Source organism: Nasonia vitripennis, chromosome 5, assembly GCF_009193385.2.
Source record: "Nasonia vitripennis strain AsymCx chromosome 5, Nvit_psr_1.1, whole genome shotgun sequence".
In the NCBI taxonomy this organism is placed as follows: Eukaryota; Metazoa; Arthropoda; class Insecta; order Hymenoptera; family Pteromalidae; genus Nasonia; species Nasonia vitripennis.
In genome coordinates this window covers 6,169,966-6,195,644 of record NC_045761.1, presented here as the reverse complement: position 1 = coordinate 6,195,644, position 25,679 = coordinate 6,169,966, and the positions used below count along the sequence as shown (strand labels likewise).

General features: G+C 32.1%; 8 protein-coding genes across 29 annotated transcripts; 3 read left to right on the top strand and 5 right to left on the bottom strand.

Moving 5' to 3' along the window:
* Window positions 1-90: 90 nt before the first annotated feature.
* LOC100679335 (DNA topoisomerase 2-binding protein 1-A) lies at window positions 91-7,198 on the bottom strand. Its single transcript, XM_016989237.3, has 24 exons — window positions 6,742-7,198; window positions 6,534-6,673; window positions 6,275-6,407; window positions 6,089-6,196; window positions 5,799-6,005; window positions 5,502-5,718; window positions 5,182-5,411; window positions 4,917-5,086; window positions 4,697-4,835; window positions 4,487-4,616; window positions 4,198-4,407; window positions 3,944-4,128; window positions 3,701-3,867; window positions 3,414-3,619; window positions 3,240-3,334; window positions 2,925-3,161; window positions 2,785-2,847; window positions 2,289-2,449; window positions 2,092-2,213; window positions 1,940-2,013; window positions 1,749-1,862; window positions 1,472-1,672; window positions 1,135-1,364; window positions 91-1,054 (listed from the first exon to the last, which is right to left on the bottom strand). Exons 1-24 carry the CDS (start codon window positions 6,850-6,852, stop codon window positions 832-834), a joined length of 3,873 nt encoding a protein of 1,290 aa, XP_016844726.1. The 5' UTR covers window positions 6,853-7,198; the 3' UTR covers window positions 91-831.
* Window positions 7,199-7,478: 280 nt separating this feature from the next.
* Window positions 7,479-9,474, bottom strand: LOC100680008. 5 transcript variants are annotated; one of them, XM_032600279.1, is made up of 5 exons: window positions 9,407-9,474; window positions 8,590-8,691; window positions 8,111-8,188; window positions 7,918-8,007; window positions 7,479-7,819 (listed from the first exon to the last, which is right to left on the bottom strand). In XM_032600279.1, the coding sequence occupies exons 3-5, from the start codon at window positions 8,156-8,158 to the stop codon at window positions 7,589-7,591; spliced, it is 369 nt and encodes a 122-aa protein (XP_032456170.1). In that variant the 5' UTR covers window positions 8,159-8,188; window positions 8,590-8,691; window positions 9,407-9,474; the 3' UTR covers window positions 7,479-7,588. The 5 variants fall into 5 exon arrangements, with proteins under 5 accessions (XP_032456170.1, XP_032456169.1, XP_016844736.1 ...); XM_032600278.1 differs by having other exon boundaries at window positions 8,111-8,504; window positions 9,407-9,466; XM_016989247.3 differs by lacking the exon at window positions 9,407-9,474 and adding an exon at window positions 8,885-8,976 and having other exon boundaries at window positions 8,111-8,504.
* On the top strand, window positions 8,876-10,544 carry LOC100123376 (bifunctional peptidase and (3S)-lysyl hydroxylase Jmjd7). The gene is made up of 4 exons (XM_008219073.4): window positions 8,876-9,229; window positions 9,320-9,808; window positions 9,872-10,154; window positions 10,230-10,544. Exons 1-4 carry the CDS (start codon window positions 9,166-9,168, stop codon window positions 10,417-10,419), a joined length of 1,026 nt encoding a protein of 341 aa, XP_008217295.2. The 5' UTR covers window positions 8,876-9,165; the 3' UTR covers window positions 10,420-10,544.
* On the bottom strand, window positions 10,265-14,474 carry LOC100679365 (zinc finger protein 394). Of its 6 annotated transcripts, none has more exons than XM_008218983.4 (7): window positions 14,159-14,474; window positions 13,071-13,447; window positions 12,564-12,980; window positions 12,294-12,482; window positions 11,728-12,215; window positions 11,248-11,641; window positions 10,265-11,167 (listed from the first exon to the last, which is right to left on the bottom strand). In XM_008218983.4, the coding sequence occupies exons 2-7, from the start codon at window positions 13,365-13,367 to the stop codon at window positions 10,901-10,903; spliced, it is 2,052 nt and encodes a 683-aa protein (XP_008217205.1). In that variant the 5' UTR covers window positions 13,368-13,447; window positions 14,159-14,474; the 3' UTR covers window positions 10,265-10,900. The 6 variants fall into 6 exon arrangements, with proteins under 6 accessions (XP_008217205.1, XP_003424524.1, XP_003424525.1 ...); XM_003424476.4 differs by having other exon boundaries at window positions 14,286-14,474; XM_003424477.5 differs by having other exon boundaries at window positions 13,897-14,205.
* A 549-nt stretch (window positions 14,475-15,023) lies between these two features.
* On the top strand, window positions 15,024-19,923 carry LOC100123389 (UV radiation resistance-associated gene protein). Of its 2 annotated transcripts, none has more exons than XR_004227886.2 (9): window positions 15,024-16,077; window positions 16,277-16,481; window positions 16,549-17,136; window positions 17,220-17,392; window positions 17,462-17,688; window positions 17,761-17,928; window positions 18,011-18,904; window positions 19,030-19,154; window positions 19,230-19,690. XR_004227886.2 is itself a non-coding variant. In XM_031931765.2 (9 exons), the coding sequence occupies exons 1-9, from the start codon at window positions 15,973-15,975 to the stop codon at window positions 19,407-19,409; spliced, it is 2,643 nt and encodes an 880-aa protein (XP_031787625.1). In that variant the 5' UTR covers window positions 15,025-15,972; the 3' UTR covers window positions 19,410-19,923. The 2 variants fall into 2 exon arrangements, 1 of the variants encoding a protein (XP_031787625.1); XM_031931765.2 differs by having other exon boundaries at window positions 15,025-16,077; window positions 19,052-19,154; window positions 19,230-19,923.
* A 47-nt stretch (window positions 19,924-19,970) lies between these two features.
* Window positions 19,971-22,054, bottom strand: LOC100123396 (retinol dehydrogenase 11). Its single transcript, XM_001606986.6, has 4 exons — window positions 21,428-22,054; window positions 21,075-21,316; window positions 20,704-21,001; window positions 19,971-20,626 (listed from the first exon to the last, which is right to left on the bottom strand). Exons 1-4 carry the CDS (start codon window positions 21,698-21,700, stop codon window positions 20,456-20,458), a joined length of 984 nt encoding a protein of 327 aa, XP_001607036.2. The 5' UTR covers window positions 21,701-22,054; the 3' UTR covers window positions 19,971-20,455.
* LOC100123403 (delta(3,5)-Delta(2,4)-dienoyl-CoA isomerase, mitochondrial) lies at window positions 21,724-24,531 on the top strand. Of its 9 annotated transcripts, none has more exons than XM_032600273.1 (8): window positions 21,995-22,116; window positions 22,412-22,507; window positions 23,054-23,210; window positions 23,307-23,395; window positions 23,489-23,616; window positions 23,746-24,026; window positions 24,113-24,239; window positions 24,323-24,531. In XM_032600273.1, the coding sequence occupies exons 3-8, from the start codon at window positions 23,098-23,100 to the stop codon at window positions 24,419-24,421; spliced, it is 837 nt and encodes a 278-aa protein (XP_032456164.1). In that variant the 5' UTR covers window positions 21,995-22,116; window positions 22,412-22,507; window positions 23,054-23,097; the 3' UTR covers window positions 24,422-24,531. The 9 variants fall into 9 exon arrangements, with proteins under 9 accessions (XP_031787633.1, XP_031787634.2, XP_032456164.1 ...); XM_032600274.1 differs by having other exon boundaries at window positions 22,008-22,116; window positions 22,412-22,496; XM_032600277.1 differs by having other exon boundaries at window positions 22,036-22,116; window positions 22,412-22,540.
* LOC103317999 (dynein regulatory complex protein 8-like) lies at window positions 23,701-25,637 on the bottom strand. Of its 4 annotated transcripts, none has more exons than XM_008218990.3 (5): window positions 25,537-25,637; window positions 25,217-25,327; window positions 25,003-25,123; window positions 24,733-24,943; window positions 23,701-24,283 (listed from the first exon to the last, which is right to left on the bottom strand). In XM_008218990.3, the coding sequence occupies exons 1-5, from the start codon at window positions 25,553-25,555 to the stop codon at window positions 24,275-24,277; spliced, it is 471 nt and encodes a 156-aa protein (XP_008217212.1). In that variant the 5' UTR covers window positions 25,556-25,637; the 3' UTR covers window positions 23,701-24,274. The 4 variants fall into 4 exon arrangements, with proteins under 4 accessions (XP_008217212.1, XP_008217213.1, XP_008217211.1 ...); XM_008218991.2 differs by having other exon boundaries at window positions 25,398-25,621; XM_008218989.4 differs by lacking the exon at window positions 23,701-24,283 and adding an exon at window positions 24,441-24,671 and having other exon boundaries at window positions 25,398-25,602.
* Between the last annotated feature and the right edge of the window lie 42 nt (window positions 25,638-25,679).

Here is a 25,679-nt window from a genome sequence, read left to right as displayed (position 1 = left end):
CATCTGCGGTTTATCGACCGCGAAGTCAGCGATGATTAAAAGGTGGAAATTAAGATGAACAATACTCGATCAGTCAGATTATTGTTAACAAGCACTTTATTTTTTTATTAAAATATTTGTAAAAATATAGGGATAATAGTTAAAAAAAGTTCGACGCGTGCGCAGTAACAGCATATAAAAATCGGAAAGACTTAAAGTACTTTATATTTATTGTCTATATATACACAGATTCCGGGAATCGATATCACTGATGAAAGGGAAACTGTGATCTATGTTGCTCTTAATAGATTGTACAATGGTCCTGATTACTATGCGGACCCTATGACCTACGATCCAGACAGGCTTAGCAAGAGCTAAAGGAGGATATAAAAGTTTTTGGCGACATGGCCTTTTGGCAGTGGGCAACGTGTTTGTATTAGTAATGATTATTCGAGATATTGATGCATAATAGTGAAATTAAACTGTAGTTCTGTTAGCCAGGTATGCACATCGGCATGTTACAAGTTATGGTGGACCTAATTATGTTGATTAACCAGTAAAAGTCAAATTAACCCTAAAATTTACAAAAACGAGATAAGCAATCGAGCTATATTTTTGGCTTCCGCCAGCGGCATACGTTTGTACATAAAAAGAGCTCCAATCGCATGATTAAAAATTATTGTTTCTTATCCTTTATCAGGAAAAAAGAACTTTTTAAATTACTGTCATATACTTACAACACAATGATAACTTAATTTCGCAGTCAGACAAATTTCAACAAGTATTCAACTGTACAGAATAAAAATTTACCATTCGCATCGTTAGGCACAATAAAATTCTCTTATCCTCCTTTTATTTTGGTAATAGAGCTAGATACTTTTGAAAATCCGGAAGTACGCATTCACGAGGATTTAGCGGTTTTTCCGACATTAAAGCGTCGTTCAGATACTGAGGTGGAAAACACATAATACCTTTGTTTGCCATTGTTGCCCATTCCAGTTTTTGATCAACCTGTTTTAGTTGCACAAAGCAATGGGTTATTTTTTTGCTTTTTGGACTGTTATCATAAGGTGGTCTGTAATTTAAATAAAAACAAGTTATGCTACATGAATATTTTAAGATTTCAGGTTGCAGTTATTTATTAAAAGTACTTACTTTGCTTCAACGACAATTCCACCGCCGGCATGAATTAGTCTTTCAAATTGCTCTCTTTTTTCTTGTTGAACGATTAATAAAGCAACCATACCGCGAAAAGCTCCACCAGGATTTTTAAGTAACCGCATTCGCCACCTGTGGGCAGCAGACATAATCATCTTCTCATTTTCACTACTTGGATCAGGTATCTTTCCTACACTTTTCGGATTCCCTAATTCGAATTCTTCTTCCTATAAAATTTGTAATATTATTTCAAATAAATCAATGATATTTTTTATCATCATTGCATACAAAATATTTCTATTGCTAAAAATCTATCGATATAGTAAGTACTGACATCTACAAATTTTTTTTCATCGCGACATGCTTCTATGTAGAGGTAATGCAGAACCCATTTTCCGGAAGCTATGCTACCGAGTACTTTTTCGTTTCTAGCTGGTTTTAGGCACAGCAAATGAGTAGCAGTTATGTCAAACGATGATTCAGTTGAAACTTCTCCACCCAGTTCTTTTATTAGCTTTTCAGCTATCGCCTTTTCCTGCAAAAACGTATACGTCATTTACATAAAATACTAACTTATCTTTTAGCAATAAAATATTTTTTTGATAACAAACTTTAATTCCAGAAAACATAAATTTAGGCTTTGAACTCTCCTGTTTAGATGCTAATGGTACGTCTTCTAGATCATCCTCATTTTCTAAATCAATTGATTCTTCATTTAAAGTTGACTGAAAAGCAAACATTTTTTAAATTTCTTTTTTATGGCATAGCGATAAAATTATATTTTAAAGCTAAATCTTATTACCCGCCTCTGTGGTGGAACTCTTTTAACAGGATCTTCCCAACCTACTGAGTCTGGTTGAGATTCTTTTGCCAAACCTGCCATTTAAATTAAATATTACAAAAAAGAGATTTATCAATGTATAAAACAAAATTGTAACATATTAAACTTCTTACATCTTACTGCCTGATGATTTGATTCTAACTGATATGGTTTTGCGCGTTCGGAACTTAGTGATTGTCTAGTTTCTGGCGTATTAGATGCTTCTTTAAGTAAATTATCTAATTGTTCTAATTGCCTGTAAAAACAATTAAAAGAATCAGTAGAAATAAAGTAGATGAGTTATTTTAACAAGTACAATTAATAAGCATACAATTTTACAGCTTGATTATTCGGAGTTTTATTCGGACTGTTTTCATCCGAAAATGATAACTTTCGATTTGTAACCATGTGACTAGATTGAGGGTCATCTGCCCCATTTGCTTTTTGGACAGCATTGTTTTCGTTCTCAGAAGCACTTTTAACTTCATTACCCTGCATCATAATAATAATAAAATGTATTTAATAGATAAGAATTAATTTTCATATATATATATATATATATATATATATATATATAATATATATATATATATAATATATATATATATATATATATATATATATATATATATATATATATATATATATAATATATATATATATATATATATATATATATATATATATTATATATATATATATATATATATATATATATATATATATATATATTATATATATATATATATATATATATATATATATATATATATATATAATATATATATATATATATATATATATATATATTCTTTTTGTTACTGTACCTCTTCTGAATCAAACCGCCCCGCAACGTAATCCCATGCCTCGCGGAAAACTTCTGACATAGGCTAAATAAATTCAAATCATAAAATTTAAGTAATTGTTTGACTTATTAATATATAGCAAAAGTATTGTTTAAACTTACCGTACTACGTTTTCTTTTTGGCGGAGGTTCTTCTATCGGTATATCTGGAAAATGATCTATCCATTTAACCCAGCCTTTTCGAGTTCGTGGCGAAGGATTTTCTTTAAATAATTGGCCATAAGGAGTTTCTGGTGTGGAAATGTGAAATGGTGATTGTGGAGTTTTGTCACTTATAAGATTATTTAGCCTTTTGTTGATTACAGGTGTTTTCATTCCGTCTTCACCAGTATCAGATTTCTAATATTTATAAAAAAAGAATTGAAAATGCATTCTTATAATTTGTAAATATTATTAAATATTATTTCAATAACTGACTGAGAGAGTATGTCGTTTTGGAGTAGGTCCATTTGGTGGTCCCATCAGCTTTGTAGCATTGTCATTTGTAATGGTAACATCTGGTCTTTCCGGCGCTGTTTTCCAGAAAAAATATATGTTTACTGGTGTTTAAAAATTGCAATACAGCGTTATGAATTTATCTACAAAAATTACCCATAGTTTCGCCTACAAGGTACTCGGATTCGTTCACAAGTTTCATTTTAGCAGCGCATTGAAGAAGCCACTCGGCTGTTACCGCTGGTAGTTTCCATTTTACTGCTGCGTTGTACTTTTCCCCTTGAGGCATTGGGCATATTAAGTGTGTACTACTGTAAGTATCTTTTACAAGATTTGTTTTGCGAGCAAAAGTATCTTGATATCTGAAAAAACATTATTTATACTATGCATAACTTATCGTTTTACATAAAAACGTGTCTATTTTTGAGTGGTCACGTTTTTACCTGGCTCCAAGAGCTTCTGATAGTTCGGATAAATATCGTCTTTCAACTCCAGCATACGTGCTCATGCCTATTACACAATTGGCCAATGGTTTTACATTTTGTGCAATCGTTATAGGTGTATGATAGTACTCAATATTTACCAACTTCTCGTTATCTATACAATCTTCCTACAAACATAAATTTCCAAATGAATCGTAATAATAAATTCAACACATTTTGAGTGTACCATGCTAGTTTACTCACAATAAATAAATTCGTTACGATTTCTCCAACAGTATGTTTTAATTCGGCTCCAAGTATGGGTACAATGCCGTAATCAGGAATACCAGAATATTTACGATCAACAATTCTGCCACCCAATTCTTGAATTTGACCCACAATTTGTATCAATTCTTCGTCATCAAATCCAGTAATAATAAATACCAACCCTAAACGCAAGAAAGTTAACGTATTATTTCTTTAAAGAGTTAAATCAATAAATTTCGTTCCCTAAATACCTCGAAATAATTTTTGACTAATAATCGATTCCTGACTAATCGGTATTGCACTGTCGTCTCGAGACTCAGCATTCATAGTCATTCGAATGTCTTTTTTGGTTGTGTCATTCCAGCGCTCGGAGATCGACTGATTTTTTGTTGCATTATAATCATTATCAAAATTTTCAGTACTCGGTAGTTTTAAGATTTCCCGTAGGCTGTTATCTGGTTCTGAATAAAACAATTCATTACTTAGTAATCTTTTTTAGTTCACTCCGCGATTAAACGATGTAAGATTTACTCTATTTACCAGACTTAGAATTTTGAAGATACTGCTGAACTATTTCCGAAGCTTCATCGTTTTCGGGTTTTCTCGTAAATTTGCTATCGTCGAATAGTGGAGCAGCTGGTATTTTTGGCCTTTGTAATAACTGTAAATTCTATACAATAAAATGAAATGAAATCTTAAAATATATAATCTACTAGCATTCATCAACAAAAAAGATGTAAAATAAAATACTTTTTTACTCAATGGAGATGGTGGTTCGGTAGCAGCTTGTTGAGTAGTATCTTTACTATTGAAAAGAAAATTTTCTTCGGGTGCTGGGGCTTGAATTTTCATGCATTCTTCCAACCATTCGACTTTCAGAATATAAGGACTGTAATAATTGAAAATATTGAGCAATAATCTAGAATTCTATAAACTTAGAGAAATTAATAATATTGTTAAAAAAGCTTACTATAATCCTTTGGACTTGATAACTCGTAAATCTTGGGTGGCTTTCATTGCGTCGCCAACAATCACATGAGTTAAAGCGTCTGATATTTCGTCAAGGCGCGTCGCACTCCCGACATTTAATATTCTATTCAATTTATCTCTATAATTTGATGAGAAGCCAGTTAAATAAATCTGCAAAATTTCCAGAGGATTATAGCACGTTATGATAATGAATCATTTTAATCAAATATTTAATAGTCATATTCATTAATAAAAGTATCAATTACATTGCATCCATCTAAAAAAGGTCCTGCTTTTTTTGCTTCTGCAATATCTAATCTATCTAGAACTGTAATGTAAGTGGTTTTAGGCACTGCAGTCTGTACACTTTCTCTTGATAATGTTGAGCTCATAATGGTAGAACTCATTGTTGTAGCAGAAGCTAATGTCTCATCCACAAAGTTGGGGTTGTCACCAGGTATTAAACTTATTGTAGAAAAGTTCAATGGCTCATTGACTAAAACACAATTTGAAAATGTAAATAAAAACTGCAAAATAATACTATGATTTTTATTAGCAAATTATACATATTACAAAAGCACTTTACCGGTAGATTTCTCTGGAGTAGAGCATGCTTGAGTAGATTTTATTTGATAATTAGTGATGGGTAATGAGTAACCAGCTTCTATACTTTCATATATCCATTCTACTTTTAAACAAGGAATGTTGTTTTGCATGGCATATTTCAATTTATCACTTAATTTACTTGTTTCTAGTGTAATTACAATTTTTATTTTTGAGCCATCTAATACACCCATAAATTCCTATTAAAAAAGCACAAATTTCAAAGATTTTGTTTATTAAAAAAAATCTTAATTGAAATCTATAAAGGACCTGTACTTACTCCACCATGACTGTTTACTAATCTTTTAACCTCTTCTTTTTTGTGTTTTGGAAGATTTGTAGATGTTACAATAAGGTTCAAAAATACTGGGCACTTATATTTATCATATACTTTATCAGATGCAGGTATATTGTCTTTTAAATTTGTAATCCATACAGATTCAACCCAATCAATTGTAACAATTTTTATGCCTATTTCAACAGCACGCTTTAAAAAGATAATATTTATATTATTATCCATGCATATAATAAATTACTAACCATATCATATAGTATACAAAAGCAATTTACCTCATATTTTGCAGATATGACAGTGTCTGTAACTAAATGAGTTACACTTCCTCTCAACTGACGTGTAAATATACCACCCATGTACTCAACTCTTTTTTGTATTTTACTCTAAAAAATATAGTCAAAATAATACTTTTTAGCAATTTATGAGAATGCATGAAGTAATAAATATCTTTAAACACTGACCTTTATGGCTGCATTGAATCCAGATGGACTAACAACAATGCCCCTCATAGCAGTATTAAAAATGGGAGTTAAACCTTCTGGAATTGGTTCACCAGTTAAAAAGCAAGATAATAAGCAACGTGGACCAATAATCCTGCATATTAAAATAAAAATACTTGAGTTTACAAAATCAATAATGAAAGATTATTCATAGAATCCATCTAAAGTACTTGTGTCGAGTAAATAGGATAAATATTAATCCGATCACACATCAACTTACGTGCACTTAAATTCTTGCAGCTTTTCAAACGTTTCTCCTGAAAATGTTTCCATGACAAAGACATCTTTCTTTTCAGGCTTCATCTTAAGGCATCTCTTTTCACTAATCCACTCAGGACTAATGTCCCAGTCTGGGCATTTCTGCAAATTGTTCAGCATTAAACCAGTAGCTTATATATGTACTTTAAATTGAAAATTATTTAACTTACATTATATGCATCCCACATATCCTCATTACACTCTTTTTCACTCTCATATTGACTGGGCACAACGAAGTAGACATTAACGTCGAAAGCTGTCTGATTAGTATCACCTTCCATTGTTCAAGAATCAAAGATTCAAACAACAACTCAGAATATCACTTCAAAACGTCGTAACAAAACTCTTTGCGTATCATACAAATAAGTACAGGTCTAACCTATACTCGACATTGTACGAACACGCTCATTGAAGGAGTAACACATTATGCATACACGGATTCGAAACACAACGACGTAAGAGAATAAGTATAAATGTGCAGTTATCAAATCAAATGTTTTTATAAGTATAAAATAGTTGTTAAAGTATACAAATCCGTCGCAGGACGCAGGTTACGTGCGACTCGAAATAATATGTTTCTTTTCCCGCGTTTTACATGAAGTCAAACCGCGCATGAGTCGCCGGCCAGTGTCAGAAACGTGTTTGAACGGTAAATCTTATAGATACCTATATCTATATTGTATATACGCGCACATACTGTACACTATATATGCATCACATGCGTACACACACAATTATACTATCATATTGAAGTATCAGCGATTACCGATAGTTTGACGGATATTTTTTATTGGAGAAAAATGTCCTAGAAGCCAATAAAGCTAATCATTTTGATTCATTAAAAAATAATTATAGCCAAATTGAATCTGGTATATACAGGATGTGTATACAAAATGAAACACTTTTTATAATTTTAAAATTTTTTAGGATATATAATTAAAATCATAACATTCATAATATTTACACAAACATAAAAAATTCTATTGATATTATATCATCCAGCTATAGAATAATGTACTAGATATTTGCGAGACAAGTTCTAGCGGTACTGGAAACATCAAGAGAGACGTTAAATACCCAGGAGTCGACCTTCTGGGAGCAGACGTTGGCTTCGCCGACGGTGTTCGCTTGTCTGACACAAGCGCTAACATTGCTGTAGCCGGTTGATGTAGCGGTGCTTAGCTCCTGGCGAGCGTTTTCATAGCACTGCTGAGCCGCTGCGGTGTTACCCTTGGCATTTACATCTTTCTGTGAATTATACATTCATCAGGTTTTAATAAGCATATATGAGTATCGGGATATTTTTTATGCGGAATATGCTGAGTAAAAGGTATATGATGTTTTACCCTGATGCGAGCTAAATTATCGTTGACGATGGAGTTGATGTGTTGCCAGTGGTTGATTTTGACATCGTTTCTCCAGTCAGCTGATGCGTTCTATAAATACATGGAAATCGATATTTTGGAGTGAATTGAAATTTAGTAGTTGAATTTATGAGAATGTAGTTATAGTATTGGTGTATATATATATTATATATACCTGAGCTATGCAGCAAACTAAGAGGACAGCGAGAGCGTAGACCTTCATTACATTTGTGTAAATGCTTCAACTAATCAACTTCTTGATTGAAATTGATGAGCCGGGAAGAAAATCGGTATTTAAAGAGCTTTACTCTACGATGTGCCAATAAATTCATAAGTATAAGGAAAAAGATGAACGCATAAATCCCCTCTTTTGTCGGAAAAATCGCCCCATATATATAATTAGAGCGTATACTAAAGACAATTCCTAAAAGGGCTATTGTTGAAAAGAATTCATCCATAACAAAAGCGTGATTTATCTCTTATTCGATCAAACAGGCAAATAGTTTAATACTGCACGACATTCTTCTATATTTTGTGTCACATAATACAGATACTGCATCTTTCCGCAACTATATAATTTTTATAGTATTGTCAAAGGTATAAAAATAATTTCCTTATTGGAATTTTATTACTCATAGAATACACGAAAATTACCTATAGTTTCCCACTTCACGAAACGACGTGTATAGTTACGTGCCACTCATTTTCTGGATATACTTCTGTGCGAAAGTTATGCCTCATCTGATGTACGAGGAACTGAAAATATGATAGGGACGCTGGTTATTAGCAAATTAAGCATATATATCTATTAAATTATTTATTTTGATGAGCAGCGCACTGGCTGTGTTAATTCTTTGACTTCTCGCATTTCAGATTTTGCGCTCAGCTCGCATTACGAGATACCAATATACTCTAGAATATATTTAAAAATCCCTATAGTTTCTGATACCTATAGAAGCGGCAATGTTAGTAATGTTTTTACAATCAGCTGATGAGAGATTCGCGTTTCCAAGTTTAGCAGTAACGAAGTTAAATTGACGGCATTTTGATATTAAACTATCATTATAATTCACTCGCTGTATATAAAAACGAAATTGAATTCAAATAATATACTCATTCACACGTTAAATGATTTTTAAAATTGGCTGCAGCTCTTGTACTGTAGATCCGTTCCACGGGGTTTATTCACAGTTTATACTTATACAGTTACTATAATATATTTAAACAAAAATGTGCGAACTCGAGCAGAGCAAAATTTTAAATGCATTTCAGACTCTTTCCCAGGAATCTAAAGGTATGATAGCTTAATGATTTTTAATATGCCCAAGTAATTCGTCATTATTTTTCTAACGTAATTTACACAAATAATACATTTATTTTACAGAACTTTATATACCAACCGAAATTATCGAAATCGAGGAGGCAATATCACCATTAGATTTTTATAGAAATTACGTATCAAAAAACATACCCGTAGTCATCAGGGGCGGAATAAAACATTGGAAAGCTTTAGACAAATGGTCCATACCGTATTTCAAGGAAAAACTAGCAAATAAATTAGTAACTGTGGCAGTAACACCAAATGGTTATGCCGACGCTATTGCTAAAGAAAAAACACTGCATGGTACAAATGATAAAGAAGTTTTTGTTATGCCAGAGGAAAGGCAAATGACCATGAACGATTTTCTAGAAAAATTAGAAAATCCACGCAATGACAGCATATTTTATATACAAAAACAAAATTCGAATTTCGAAGATTTCTTTGAACTTTGGAAAGACGTTGACAGCAATATAAAATGGGCTACGGAAGCTTTTAATACAAAACCAGACGCTATCAATTTTTGGATGGGAGATGAAAGAGCTATCACATCAAGTTAGATTTTTTTTTATTTTTTCTAAATTTAAAATATTTTTAAAATATATATTTTTTTATTAGTGCACAAAGACCCATATGAAAATATATACTGCGTGATTTCTGGAGAAAAAGAATTCATTTTACATCCACCGACCGATCTACCATGGATTCCTTACAAAAATTATCCTTGCGCCATTTATAAAGAAGTTGAACCAGGAAAATGGATTACTAAGCCAATTAATTCCTCAGTCATTTTTACACAAACGAATGAATCGGGAAAATCGCAAAGTGATGCTAGAACAGAAAATGATACAGATACACTGTCTTGGATTGCTGTTGATCCATTAAGTCCTGATTATAAAAAGTAAATATTTACGTTTTTTATAGCTAACTACTCAAATCGCATTAAATAAAGGTTTCTTATTAAAACTTCTTTTAGGTACCCAAGGTATAAAAAAGCCAATAGAATAAGTGTTAAAGTGAGTAAAGGTGACATTCTTTATTTACCTTCACTGTGGTTTCATCATGTAAAACAATCGCATGCTTGCATTGCTGTAAATTATTGGTATGACATGGAGTACGACATAAAATATGCTTATTATAAGACTCTGGAAACATTATGTAAATAATACAAATAAGACAGTCTTCGCCTTAAAAATGAATATTTTTGTACATACTTTTGCACTCATACAATTGGAAAACATGTATATTTTCAAAAGTTATGTAATAACTTAAATAAAAAAAAATAAACTAATCCACAAATTTTTTTTACAAATTTCAAAACAAAACGAAATTTTATTCGGTGTGATAGTTTTTATATACACACTTGTAATTTTAGAACATATATCTATTGTTTAAAATATTCCACAAATGTATTCTGTTGAATTATTTATAGATAGATCTCTATAATCTGTGGGGTAGTATTTCTTTTTCACATCATAACTTACATGTTAGTTAAATTTTTATATATTTTCTATCTTTTAAAAAGTTGGTTCATCTTTAACGGAAAAAAAGAAGTCAATTAAAAATTATTTATGAATCGAATTTAGTTTTTGTCTTTTCGGACTAATGTTCGACTAGTATAACCAGCCACTATATCAAACATATCAATCAATCTGCTTCATCGTCATCTTGATCATCCATCAATCTACCAGTAGAACGGCGATAAGGGCGCTTTGGTTGCTGGGTTTCATAGGTTTTCCTATTTTCCAGGTAACGACGATAATTGCTTTCGCGTTTCCTTCTCTGCTCCTCGGCTTGCTGTCGAAGTTTTTCAGGATTCATATGGGTTGTCACCATGTGCCGAGTCAACGAACTTGAAAATTTATACGTAATACCGCAAACGTTACATGATAAAATTTCTTCATTTGCTCCTTGCTGAAATGCACAATAATTGACATGTAAAAAGTTAAAAAAAAGTTTTAATAGGTGGTTTCAATATAAATCAATAAAATTACTTGTTGATGAACCATCATGTGCCGTTGCAAATTATTTAATCGATTAAACTCTCGGCCGCAGACTTCACAGTCGAATTTTCTGTCCGGGTCGTGATTTTTCTTGTGAATATTCAAGTCATTAATATTTGAGAAGCACTTTTGACAAATATCACAAACGTGCGTCCTTTTTTCACCGGCTAAATGCGATTGCTCATGTTTTTGAAGACTTATCTTATCTGAAAATCTACGTCCGCAATAAATACATGGCAATGGCTGTGAATCTGGATTATGCATTGCCAAATGTTTTCTTAGAGTATTGGCTGTTGGGAAAGATTTATGACATTCGAGGCATTGGAATGGTCGAGCTTCTGTATGCGTTTTTCTATGACGAGCCAAAGAATTTTGATCAGTAAATCTAGAAGAAAAAAAGTCGTTCGTTATTGTAATTAAAAACAATCCTATAATTTAAAATGATTTTATGTGCTAATACGTCTCGCGCACCTTTTAGGACATAAATCACAAGGAAAGTTCCGTGTTGTGATATCTTCTTCTCTTGCATGTTTAAGTCTATTATGTTTGAGTAACTGTAATGATGTCTTAAACGTCTTGTTGCATATATTACATTTAGAGTCAGCAGCTGTTGGTATTATCACTTGAGTTCTTTTTTGTCCATTCTCATCTTCCGAAATTATCAATGATATTGTTACTGTGCTATCGTCATCGTCTTGTGATGGATCATTTAAACGTTGCTTTTTGGAACTGGTATATGGTTTTAAATCTAAATCAGGAAGAACGTAATTATCTGTGTCTACTGGCTCTTCTTCCATGCGAGTTGGACCTTCCTGACTATCTTGTTCGTCACTGCTATTTTCTACTATAGCGTAACTTCCATCAGGCGTGAGGTAAACAGGCTGTAATTGCCCGTGCTCATTTTTAAAATAAAGTTGACCATCTTCATCTTCATGTAAAAAGATTTGATCTTGTTCTGCCTAAATATCAATTTAAATGCTTAATTGTTTTAACTAATCTCATTGTAACAGTTTCTATATAGGAGGAGTAAATTTTACCTGTTCTGGTTGTTCCTCTGCATTTTGATTGGCTGCCTCCCATTCCTGGTTCTCAGTTTCCATTTGTTCTTGGTTGACGAACTGGTACTGCTGATTACCTTCAACAGCCTGAACATAAGTACCATCGTCATTCACAGCATAATAAATGGTTCCATCTTCTGGTAAATTTTCATCTTTGTACCTTTGCACCTAAAATATTTTATTTGCAAATAAGATGACTTAACATAACGTTATAATATTTATTATTATTGGGTACAAGTTATTGTATACCTCTACAAATTCAAGATCCGACGACCTAGTGTCTTGTGAAGCTTGTTTAGCTTGTTTCTTAGGTTCTAGCACAGTGTAAATAAGATTATTTTCTGGATTTTGAACAATTTTGTGCTGTTGACTATCTACGCTATTCTCTTGGTTCAGACTATGTTCATAACTATCTTGTGTTTGAGAGTTTTGTGTCCCCTCATCAGTGTGCACGATTTCACCATCTCCACCATTGCTATAGGTTGCATATGTATTAAAATCTTGGCTGTTTGATGCTGACTCTTGTACGATATGCTCTTCAGAATTGTCTTGTTCTTCTTGTTCATACTCGTCATCTTCCCAATCAGCAGATGCATCATAGTGTACTTGAATATTAGATTTTTCTTGGCTGCTACTGGGCTGTTGGAAAATAGTATTTACTTTGTTCTGAAAAATCGTTTGGTTCACAATATTATTTTATGTTACAAGTTGAAAATTGTGCAAGTAATGATAATTGAAAAAAGCAATAAAAATTACCTTTTGATTGTTGTTCATATAATTTTCTTTATGAACATATGTACCATTAGTAGTCTTTACAATAGGAGCTTCTTGAATTTCTTCCTCTTCTTCAAGTTGCTCAATTTGTTCAACTTCTTCAAGTTCTTCAACATCCCCTACCTCCTCATTTTCTTCAACCTCCTCAATTTCTTCAATAATTTCTACAATCTCTTCAATTTCTTCTCCCTCTTCGCACCCTCCTTCAGGCTCTAAGATGATTTCTTCACCTTCATCAGCCTGCTCCAAAATCTGGCATACATTTGTATCAACTTCCATCTTTGCCTATACTCATATATTTTACACTTTATGTTTCATTCCTAAACTCAGTTCACTGTTATGCTTTGTAATTGAGAGTCCTGTAACAAACAATATTTAAATAGTCAGGTAAAAGAAAAGATGCAGAATTGTAGCGAAAGAATGGAGCTTATGAATTTTTTTCTATTACAACAATGCAAACTTGATATTTTACCATGACCAAGTTAAGGGCTTACAAATAGAGTATGTGTAAGACACTAATTTGGTGCGAAATTTTTTTGACAATTTGCTGCATATACATATAGTACCCTATATATTAGCATTCGAAATTGGCGAAAATACTGTGCATCACACAATCGGATCAATTCATTAGTCTCAGCAGCTCGAAGGTAAATAAATCCATAAGTCAAAAGACAAATTCGCGTGTAGCATCCCAGCCAACTCGTGAAAAACGTATCGCAGGACTTCTCTATATAGGCGTGGACGAACGAGCGGCTCGTAAAAAACGGGAGGCTGCGACGTTAACCTCTAATCGCGTGTATGCACATACCTCAGGTACGGTCACCAGGCGTTTCGTCTCCTTCCTTGTCCCCGCGAGCACATCCGCGCGAAGTAACCGCTCGAGCGACAATTGCAATTTCGTAAATACTCTTTTTTAATTTTCGCACTTTTCGAATAACGCAGCTTGGGAAAACCAGTCGGTATGCTAATACCTCGCTCGCGCGGACTTATCAACGGACAGCAAAATGGCCACGACGTCGGGATGAGCGCGCGCGCGGCAGCGGAAGCAAGCGAAGGACTGGTATACTCACGCAGGCGTCAACGTCGTCGTCGAACGCTCGCCCGCCGAGCCGAGACGCTGTCGGACAAGTAAGTACACGATTGATGCCGGTGAGAAAATCTCCCGATTCGCTCCTATACACTAGCTGCTTGATTTACCTTTCGTGGCTTGGATGTGAAACGATCACAAAGGCTGCGAGGATATCCTGGTGATGATGATAGCGGAGTCGCCGAGCTGGGAAATTCAATGACGGCGAGACTTTATTTATTTTCTACTCGGTCGATACAGCGTCGAGTCGGAGAGCTAGTTTTCTCTCCGTGTCACTATTAGGACTCTACTGGACTACTTGCACCGACCAAGCGACGCCAGAGTCTACTGACGTCATCCAGTGCGTTTTGAGGCGACGCCCATTGGTTGGACAGCTCTCGAGTATCTTACGTTAAATTCTACCTCGCGGGATTTTCTAAATTCTAATATCTATTATATATTTATGTTCATCAACAATTGAGGCTTTCTCCACAAGTATTGTTAGCTTTTTTATAGATTTTCGAAATCATTGTTGCAAGTACAATAAAGTAGTTGTTTATAATCAACAATGTTTGTAATCCAACGGCAAGACAATGCAAATAATAATAATAATAATAATTTAAATAAAATAGAAAATAGATTGAAGATGATCTGTCTCAAAAAAAGTGAATGAGTTTGACTTTATAAAAATGATAAGCCTGCTGTCATTTTCGACACATTTTTACATATTTTCATTCTGGAGTATAAAACGTGAAACGCATTTTGTATTCGAGACTCATTCTCTCTGAGCCAATCACATAGTTTGTTTTGCTTGTATATATATGATTAAAATCTCGCGATTCGCGATACCTATATATATATACAGGCAGTAATGTTCCGTCCCTCTTTCTCTCTTCGTTTCTGTTCTCGATGATGATTCGCATAATCGCATATATCATCGCGCATTATCCAAGTCCAGGCCCTTGTTTCGATTAGCGTCGATTAATCAGTATTTTGTAACATCCTAAATTTAAATCTTATCAGCCGTCAGTCCCGAGCGATTTTGCAGTATCCACCCACTTTTGCGTTTCGAAGCAGAGAAGCAATACTTATAATACATCGGCCTGTTCTGCTTACTCCAGTATAATAAAGTGCGTACACTTATAACCACTACCAAGCAAGTTGTACGCAAGGACTGTGACGCCGGCTGCCATCATATAACTATATTATATCAGATATCACAAACATTTTCTCTCTCTCCTCTTCTTTCTAGTTTTATTGTAATAGAACTGCTATAGAAAAATTGTGTCTTCTACAGCAGTATTAAATTGTCAACCTGTCAACTCAGCTAGTGCTACAACAGTTTGATCGTCGTGTGCTTTTTCGCATTGTGCCTCCTTATAATAATAAGTCATATAAATTAAAGGGTCTCATGATCGGACTCGTCGAGTCACGCATTAATTCGGTTGAACTTGCCTATACGATTTCTATACACATCAGGCTAGCTTGTAAATAGCAGTCGTTATTTATCGTATCGTCATCGTAATCATCGTTGCTGCTGCTGCGATGTGAAATTGAACCAGCTGACTTTACTTTTTTGCACTGGAAAATTGAGTGCACAACTATAGATATACGAATGATCGCTTACGATGTGAAAAAACTGTCGTAAGGAGAGACCTTGAAAAAATTCCGCTGTTTAAAGTACTGCGGCACTCGCCCCCCGCGTATGAGTGTGGTGCGCGATCATAACCTATTCGCACAGATGGCTGATGGAGTGATAACTGACAGAACTGGCTAATTCGTGCTAAGTATTTCGGAGGAAAATAATATGCAAGAATCATGGAGCAGCCGGAGATGCGATGCTGCGTTAAAGAGCTAGACCTTACGTTGCAGCCTCGCATTGCGCCGAGGTATAAGACTTGGCTACCTCTTGCTACACAACAGGTATGAGGTCTTTTTGTTTTCTTTAATCACTGATACAGAACTCAAAAGTTCCACTGTACAGTCAAGAAGTGAGCATTTTCACTATTGTACATAGTTTTTATTTACTTGCATTTGTGTGAATTTCAATATAATTGAAATTTCTAAAATTACTATGTTAGGAGAAAACTTTTTACTAAAATTTACATTCTACTTTTTTTAGCTTCGACTTAGAAGTTTGATTCAAATAATTGGACATAGATTAAAAATCAATGAAAAACAAGAGAACTGTTGGTTTTATTATACACTTCATAGAACAAGTATGTCATCTCCTTTGTATACAAGCGAACCAATAGACAATACTAGTCCAAGATGGGCAAGTCTTGAAGTGCCTACCTTACATAGCACTGGTCATTCAAATGCTAGTGGTAAGTTTGCAAATAAATAGTGTTCTGTTAATTAATAAATATGTTTGTAAAATCCAATATTTTTCAGAAATTATTCTAAGGCTATGGAAAAGAACTGTAAAAGCAGATCCATCGTCAGATGTGACCATCTTTACATGGGGAATATCATTTACTGGACTAGCTTATATTGGACCAAAACTACCAAACAACTTAGAAACAATACTTCATGATAATTCATTAATTTTTCATCTTCATGGTGGTTTTTTTACTCCACCTTTCTGTCTTATAACTGATACAGATTCTAAAAGGTTTCTTGTGATGGGTGTTAATGCCTCTGAAGTAAGAGATAGTTATACAGTTAGTAAACTCAGTAGTTTAAGAAGTAAAATGCAAGCTTTAAAGCAGCAAACAGACTCTGTACAAAATTTAAGAGAGAAAATAGCATCAGGAGAAAGTTTATCAGTTCCAAAGTATCCACAATCATCTTTAAATAGATTGTTACAACCTAGAAAAGTGAATAGAGAGAAAAAAGCCGAAATTCTTAGGATACGAAAAGATTTGGAAGTGGCTAAATTTAGAACAAAATTGTTAGAACAAGAAAGAGTAAGAAAAATGGGAGAAATACGAACGCTAAATCAGTGCCACATTGACTTAATGGAGAAAAATCAGGATCATGGTATAGTATACTTTGAAAAAAATTTTGAATTATGTATTTATTTAATATATTTGTGCTTGAATTTTCACTAAGCTTTGTTATAGGTTCTAATTTAATGGATAGATACAGGGAATTAAATAAGGATATAGAAGGGTTACATGAATGGCGACAAATTCACATAGACTTGAGAGAAACTTATATTCAAAGAACTGCTCAACTAGCTCACCGTCGAAGGCAAATTATTTCTGAACTGAATTTCATTTATCCAATTATTCAAGTAAATATTCCAAATCACAAAAGCTTTTGATATATGAAGAATCTGTATTTTTTTTCTTTATTTAAATAGGAACAAGAGGACAAGTTTGTAATTAATTATGTGCATTTACCAGATAGTGAGAAGCTTGATACTACAAATGATACTCAAGTTGCAGTTGCCCTTGGATTTGTAGCACACACAACACAAATGATTGCTAATTTTTTAAATGTACCTACAAGATATCCAATTATACATTATGGATCTCGTAGTAAAATTGTTGACCATATAAGTGAAAATCTTCCAGATTCAGATCGACAGTATGAACCAATGAATTTATCATTTCTTTAAAATTATTATTAAAACGTTAACTAACGAAATTAATCTTTTAGATTTCCTTTATTTGCTCGTAGCAAAGATAAATTACAATTTCACTATGCGGTTTATCTACTAAATAAAAATATAGCACAATTGCGATGGTATTATGGCCTTGGAACAACTGATCTGCGTGCTACATTACCTAACTTGTCAGGATTAGTAAATATAAAACCAAACCATAGGTATGTACTTACATAGATGTTAATTTCTTTTTTATCTAAAAGTCTGATATATTCGTGTCAATACATTTAAATTTGACTACAGTTTGGACAGGTCAAAACGAACGTTTTCTGGTTCATCATTGGATGTAGACTCAGGGAATAATAAAAGCAATATACCCCTTACTCCACCAACACATAAAGTTCTATTTGAAAAATGTCATAGGACCACAAGATCTATGAGTCACTTTAAAGATAGTAAAGTATTACTTGGTTCATCACTTGATCAAGGACTGAATCAACCTGTGATGCAGACGCGATTTTTGAACAGTCAGTCAAAAAGGATATGTAAGTCTGAAGAAAGCGCGATTGATAATACAGCCTTTTCCTTGCCTAGGAATGTTTGTAGCATAAGCAGCGATGAAACTTTAAATGATGCTATTTTTGATAAGACAAGAGATGTAATGAACAGAGTTCAAAGCAATTATAATAATGATCCAACAAATAATGTTACATTAGTAGAAAGCGATATTGAAATAATGGTGCCAATGTCAGTATCAAAGCCAAAGGTTCATTCTGACAAAATTGGGAATCCTGCCACTAGACAAAGGAGTTCTAATTCAGTCAGTAGTTGTGAAATGGCTCTAAGCAGTAGTTTAGTAGATGGTGAAGAAAGCTCAAATGGAAATTCTTCACTGAAAAATGACGATCATTGTGATGGGGTTTTTATTAGTCAAGAAAATCTTAAGAGTTGTACTATTACAAGGGATTCTCCTGTTAATCAATCTTTTGAAAATATATGTTATACAGAAAAGTCGAAGTCAGAAGGTGCGACAGAAATTTGTGTTCAAGAGCCATTTTTTGAAAATTTGGCAGATTCAAGTCATTCCTTGGAAAAAATAACAGATTGTGATAGTCAAAAGACAGATTTAAAGGTACATTTAGAAGAGTGTTTAGTGTTACCCAAAGAAGATTTAACTAAAAGTGATGAAGAAACAAGGTATTTTTCGTGCTTTTTTTATGATTTTGCATTTATTTTTCATAATTCACTATACTCAATTTCATCCTTCATTTTTATCATTCTTTTTTGTTGTAACTTTTATTTTTTATTTCTCATTATTCCAGTCTGACAGCAGAATCTTTTCAGGCGAGATCAAATGCAAACTCAAAAAATTCTTGAAAATCAGAATGCAAGTAGATCTGCAAATATTGCCAAAGACAGTTTGGAGGAACCAGTCTGTGATTCAATGGTTATAATTTTTTATACTATAAAGATTAAACAGAAATATCTTCAAACCCAATTAAATTTTTTTTTCAATTTTCAGTTGAAAACTGAATTAGCCACAAACGTATGTGAAGTACAAAATAAGATGAAATCTGATGAGTTCACATCATCAACAGAATACATGGATTCCATAAGACGAAGTTCAAAGAGCGTTTATGCACGAACTGAAGCCTTAGCAAATAAGACTACCAGCTTTAAAGTGATGAAGCCACGCCTGTAAAGATGTATCCAATAAAATATAGCAAAATAATAATTCCAATTGTAAAATTATCATTGTAAAAGAAGCAGGAGTTAAGTTATATTTACGCATCAATCAATAATTTAATTACAAATTTTTATTATTTATTAAAAATCAATTCAAATGTACATATCGTGTAAAAACAAAAATATTTGTAATACTTGAGTCTCCTTTAATTAAATTATAATATCTTATACATGAATGGAAAATTGCTGTTGTATTTGTATAAAATAATTATAATAAAAGTTAATAATACATGTTAATTTATTTTACTATAACTATATAATATAAGTCTTTGTTAATTTGAATTTGCAACAACTTTATCATCTTTTTACATCAGTTAATCTATTATTTTTGTGCATAATTTTTAATTGAATTTTTAATTTAATCTAAGGCTATATTATATGAAAATTACAAAATACGTAGTCATAAAAAGATGAAAGACTATGATGAAGTCCATAACATTAATTTTCAACTTCAAAAATAAGTAAAAAAATGTTATGTTTAATATAAGTTATTTTTTAAAATAAAAAATCAATGGCACTCTTTCTTGGACATGTATATTGAGCATCTGACTTTTCAACAACTGTTTTTGGCATTTACATTCAAACAAATTTCATCACGTACGAAATACAATTTTTTGGCATATGCGATTTTTGAAAAGTATGCTGGTTTAAATGAAAATATTCGCATTTTTTATTTATATCGAATTGAAACAAAAAACATGTACCGTTTGTAGTCCTGCAATATATATATATATATATATATATATATGTGTGTGTGTGTGCGTGTGCGTGTGCGTGCATGTGTGTGTGTGTGTGTGTGTAAATAGATTTTCTGTGAATTAGTTTCCATACAACTATTACAAATCTACCATGATGAGCTACTTATTATTTCTAAATTATTTTTTGATTTCAATTTGTAATAAATCCCGTTTAATCATGCATTTTGATAGACTCCTATGTTCAATTGCTTTTTGTTTCATTCAATCATTACTAGAATGACTGGAAGTTTTGATGAAAGATGATTTATGTAGACTCTTCAAGACCTGTGAATTTAGCGCTTACTTCCCAAAGGCGGTGAGCTATTTCTGGCTCTAATTTCTTTTTTGATTTATAGATTTTACAATCACGATACATATTACCACTTTCATTAGTTAATGAAGGTTCTGTGGCACAATGTAATATGCTTTGTGCACCCTAAAAATTAATAATGTTTGAGTGTGTACAAAAATTGAATTTTTTTTTCTTTGTAGAAAATACTTTGATATTTTTACCTGATTGGCTGTGCGCAAAAATAATAATGCCACTGGAGAAAAAAGAATATAATGAAACCAACTTCTCTTTACATGTCTAAAAAGTCCAGTGTAAGCAAACCCAGGGCAAACCATATAAATACAAACACCACTGTTTTCAGTCCTCCTTGCAAGTTCATTTGCAAAATAAGCATTAGCTAATTTGGAGTTGCAGTAGCCAGGATTCATACGACCTTCTACCGGCAGCCCTTTCTCACCATTCAAATTCGTGAAATCAATAACACCAGATTCCAGTAATTTTGATGTTACAACAACAACTCTAAAATAGATCAAAAAGTACTTATAATCACTTATTATTCATATCTATTGATCCGAGAACAGGTATTATTTACCTGCTTGGAGCACATTGCTTCAATCTATCTAATAATAAATTAGTCAATAAAAAGTGACCCAAGTGATTGACTCCAAAGTGTATTTCAAATCCTTCTTTAGTAACATCTTTGCCCTTATCTTGTAAAGGTACATAAACACCTGCATTGTTAATTATTACATGTATTTCCGAGAAATTTTTCAGTACTTCCATAGCAAAATGCTTTATTGATGTTAATGAAGCAAGATCTAGCTCCATAGGAATCTAAATAATATTAATATAAGAATCAAAATTATTTTAAGTATGATGGTTTATGAATTTTGCTTCTCATGTAATATTATTTGTATATAAACCGATAATAATAAAGTTATTTACCAATTCAGCTCTAGGTGAATAGCCCTTAATCTCTTGAACAGTACTTTTAGCTGCCTGTAAGTTTCTGCAAGCTAAAATAACAGTAGCATTTCTTTTGGCGAGTTCTTTAACAACTTCCTTGCCAATTCCAGAATTAGCACCAGTCACAATGAAAACGCGACCCTCCAGGTTGCTTTTACTTCTACATCTTCCCCACGAATATTCTCTACATTTTCTCAAGAGTCCAGCAATGATAACTACTGGCAAAATAATATAACACAGGGTTGAAACCATCCTTTCTTCTATGCAAGTTCTTTGAGTTCACCGATAAAGAAATTTGCTGAGTGACGTGATATCACTGTCAAATTTATGTTAACAATATGTGCATTAGAAAATTCAGTGTTTTTACATCTATTACATAGAGAATTAGAGTCCAAGTTGTGCACTTGCATTTGTTCCTTTAGCTGAATAAAACTGTGCCGTCACACATCCATATAAACAACTTCGAATCTTCTTATTTTAGTTAAAGGCTTAAAGCGGACTAAACGAAAGTTTCTGAAAGCCAAACTAAAAAAAACGCTTTGTTTTGCTTGTGCACATCAGTATGCAACCGCATCGTCGCAGCGCCAGCTCACTGATAAGGCGCAGCGAATGGAGAGGAAAAATGGCGGTGACCGGTGGATTTTTTGTCAGAGACCAGGGTCCGCAAGGTGCAATTTTTACGCATATTCATCGGCTATAAATTCGATAATTCATAGAACATGATGTAAATTAAATTATTACAAAATTACATTTTTTTTATATTTTCGACGAAATAGAATCTTGAGATAAAAGACATTAAAAGTTTTATAGTATTTTTCTATTGCATTGTACATATTTGTACATATTGCATATACATATACAAACAATTATAAATGAATTTTATTATTTTATGTACTCATAAGTGCTTAATTTAATAATGCAAATTCATCATGAGTATTTATTTTTTATTTTTAACTGCGTAAGTGCGAACCGTCTGATGACGTCTTGACACGATAATGAAACAAACTTATAAATGGCAGATGCTCAGCTGTACTCACTGGCACATAAGGTAGTACTTAAGTATGTACAAGTAGGTTGCATATCACATATAAAGTACGCATACGTATACTCCTTAAAAGTGCAAATTCATCTTATTTTAAAATCAGAATTGTCCGTACAATTTGAATAATTTCATTTTTGTTAATATGAATAACGTTTTTTCAAAATTATTAGTTTTGAATAAAGGCAGTAAGTCAAATCTCATAACTATTTCTAAATAAATTTTCTGCATTGTACAGACCCGCGTAAAAATATTATATGAGATCTCATATGACTGAAATTCGTACTGAAATTCGTACTGAGATCTATATGAGATCTATATGAGATCGCATATGAGATCTCATATACATCTCATATAAATCTCATATGGATCTCAGTACGAATTTCAGTCATATGAGAGATCTACATGAGATCTCATATAAGATCTCATATAATATTTTCACGCGGGGATAAAATTATTTTTATTTAAATTAGTGAAGTTATATATAAGTACTTGATATAAAAACGAATCTACAAACATTATTTGCAGAATACTATATATTCTTATCTGAAATTTAACAATTTTAGGTTTTAGAAATACGAGGAATATTATTAGCAAGAGTGTGTCATCAATGGGACTTAAAAATTACAATACTTTGGCTGTCTCTGAGCCTTCAGAATATGTATTTCAAGTGCAACTCAATAGACCAGAAAAATTAAATGCCATTAATCATGACATGTGGTTGTATGTGCCTTTTTAATATCATTTATACAACGTTTATATAGTCATGATTTTTGTATTTATTATTTTTATATTTTACTATGGTTATTTATTCCTTAGAGAAATTAAAGAATGTTTTGACGAATTATCTGAAAAAGCAGAATGCAGAGTTGTGATTTTGTCAGCAGCTGGGAAGATATTTAGTGCTGGTAAAGTTAATATTTTTGAATTACAAAATTCAATTTTTGCATAACAACATAAATTAATATAAAGTACTTTAAATGTCATTCCTGGAATTAAAGGCATAGATTATGTGGATGCTATGAAATTATTTCAAGAATTCGATGAATCAATGGATGTTGCACGAAAAGCTAAAATATTAGCAAAAACAATCAAGCAATATCAAGATTCATTAACTGCTATAGACAAAGTATGTTCATTATATACAATTTTCTTGAAATTCACAAATTTTATTTAAATAATATTATAATTATTATTAATTAAAACAATAATATAGCATTGTTGAATTCGTATACTTTTATAAATTAACAAATTTTAGTGTGTTAAACCAGTGATTGCTGCTGCTCATGGAGCATGTGTTGGTGGTGCAGTGGATATGTTATGTTCTACTGATATTCGCTATTGTTCATCAGATGCTTGGTTTCAAATTAAAGAAGTAGATTTAGGATTAGCTGCTGATGTTGGTACATTACAAAGACTGCCAAAAATTATTGGATCACAAAGTTTAGTTAAAGATCTTGCTTATACAGCTAGGAAAATGTTTGCACCAGAAGCACTCACATGTGGCTTTGTGAGCGAAGTTTTACCTGATCATAAAAGGTTTATTGTTATTTTATTGTTTAAATAATAAAATATTTATGTTTAATTAAATAATAATTCCATTGCATTAAATCATTTGTTTTTAGTTTGATGGATAAAGCTTTGGATGTTGCAAAACAAATTGCTACCAAAAGTCCAGTAGCTGTACAAACTTCAAAACTTAACTTAAATTATTCAAGAGATCACACTGTTGAAGAAAGTTTAAACCACATTGTATTTATCTGTTTTTATGTCACATTATCTAAAGATCATTCAACCTAAAAAAATATAATGGGTTAATATTATATTATTTTCAGGGGATGAGAAATCAAATGATGCTACAAAGTGAAGACTTTATTAATGCAGTAACTGGAGCAGTGACTAAGAGTGACCCACCAGTTTTTTCAAAATTGTAACATGGAGTATGGGATATCATTTTTTATATACTAAATATTTTATGTAAAAGAAGTTATTTTTTTATAAAATACTTTGTAATTTGTTAATAAAAAATATATGTTATTTTCAATAAGCTTTTTTTGATTCAACTACTTATCATTTTTATTTTTTAGTTTTTTGTAAGCGTGAATTTTTGGAAATATCTGTTTCTTTGTTTTCTTCTACTTCGTTTTCTGAATTAATTGTATAGACGTTACTAGCTCCTCGAATCTATATTTTGTGAAATGTTATGCTTAATTTCGAATTATTACTACAATATTAAAATACTTACAATCAATAAATTAATATAATGTTCATAGTTAATTTTATTTGTTTGTGGATCACATGCAACAGACATCATTTCATTTACTTCTTGGCTAGTAAATGGTTCTCCAATTTCCATTACTGCTTTTTCCAAATCGTCTTTCAAAATGTAACCACGATTATCTGGATCCAAAACTTGAAATGCTTTTAACAGATCTTCAGGATCCGCCGGTTTATACCTTGTACATTAGTTTGCAATTAATGATCTTACGAAAAATATAAAAAAGTTTATGCATACTTTTGTTCACTAATTGCTTTGCACATATATTCTACAAAACGAGCTTGTGGCACACAATTATTTTCAACATCTTCTACTTCCACTTGTATTTCTTGTAACTCTGCTTCAGTAATGACACATCCTTTGAGTAAATTTAATAAAATAAAACTTGAATAATTGGAATATATATATCATAGAGTATTCAATAATAATTATTATAAAATCAAATTCTTACCGACAGATCTAATTATTGTTCCTAATTCTCTAACATCCACTTGGTGGCTTTTCGCATTATCAAATACATCAAATGCCTCAATGAGTCGTTTTTGCAATTGAGATTGTTCCACTTGTGAAAAATAAAAAAAATGTATTATTGTGAAAAAATAATTTGATATAAATTTTATTTTGTACATTACTTATTCTGTGTTTTAAAAATGAAGGCAAATACGATTGTATGAATTACAATATAAGATTTCTCAAGCCATTCCTTGTTTAATCAATATCACTATGACAATGTAATTTCTTTATGCAAGGCAACTCGCGATATTTTCATACCTTCCACTGCTGATGACATCAGATATTTATATTTGTTTTTGTTTTATATAGTTTTTTAGTTTCATACACTTAAAAAATAATTAAATGAATAACCATTTAGATTAAATTATAAAACAAAAGAATGATTTTTTATACACTTCTGG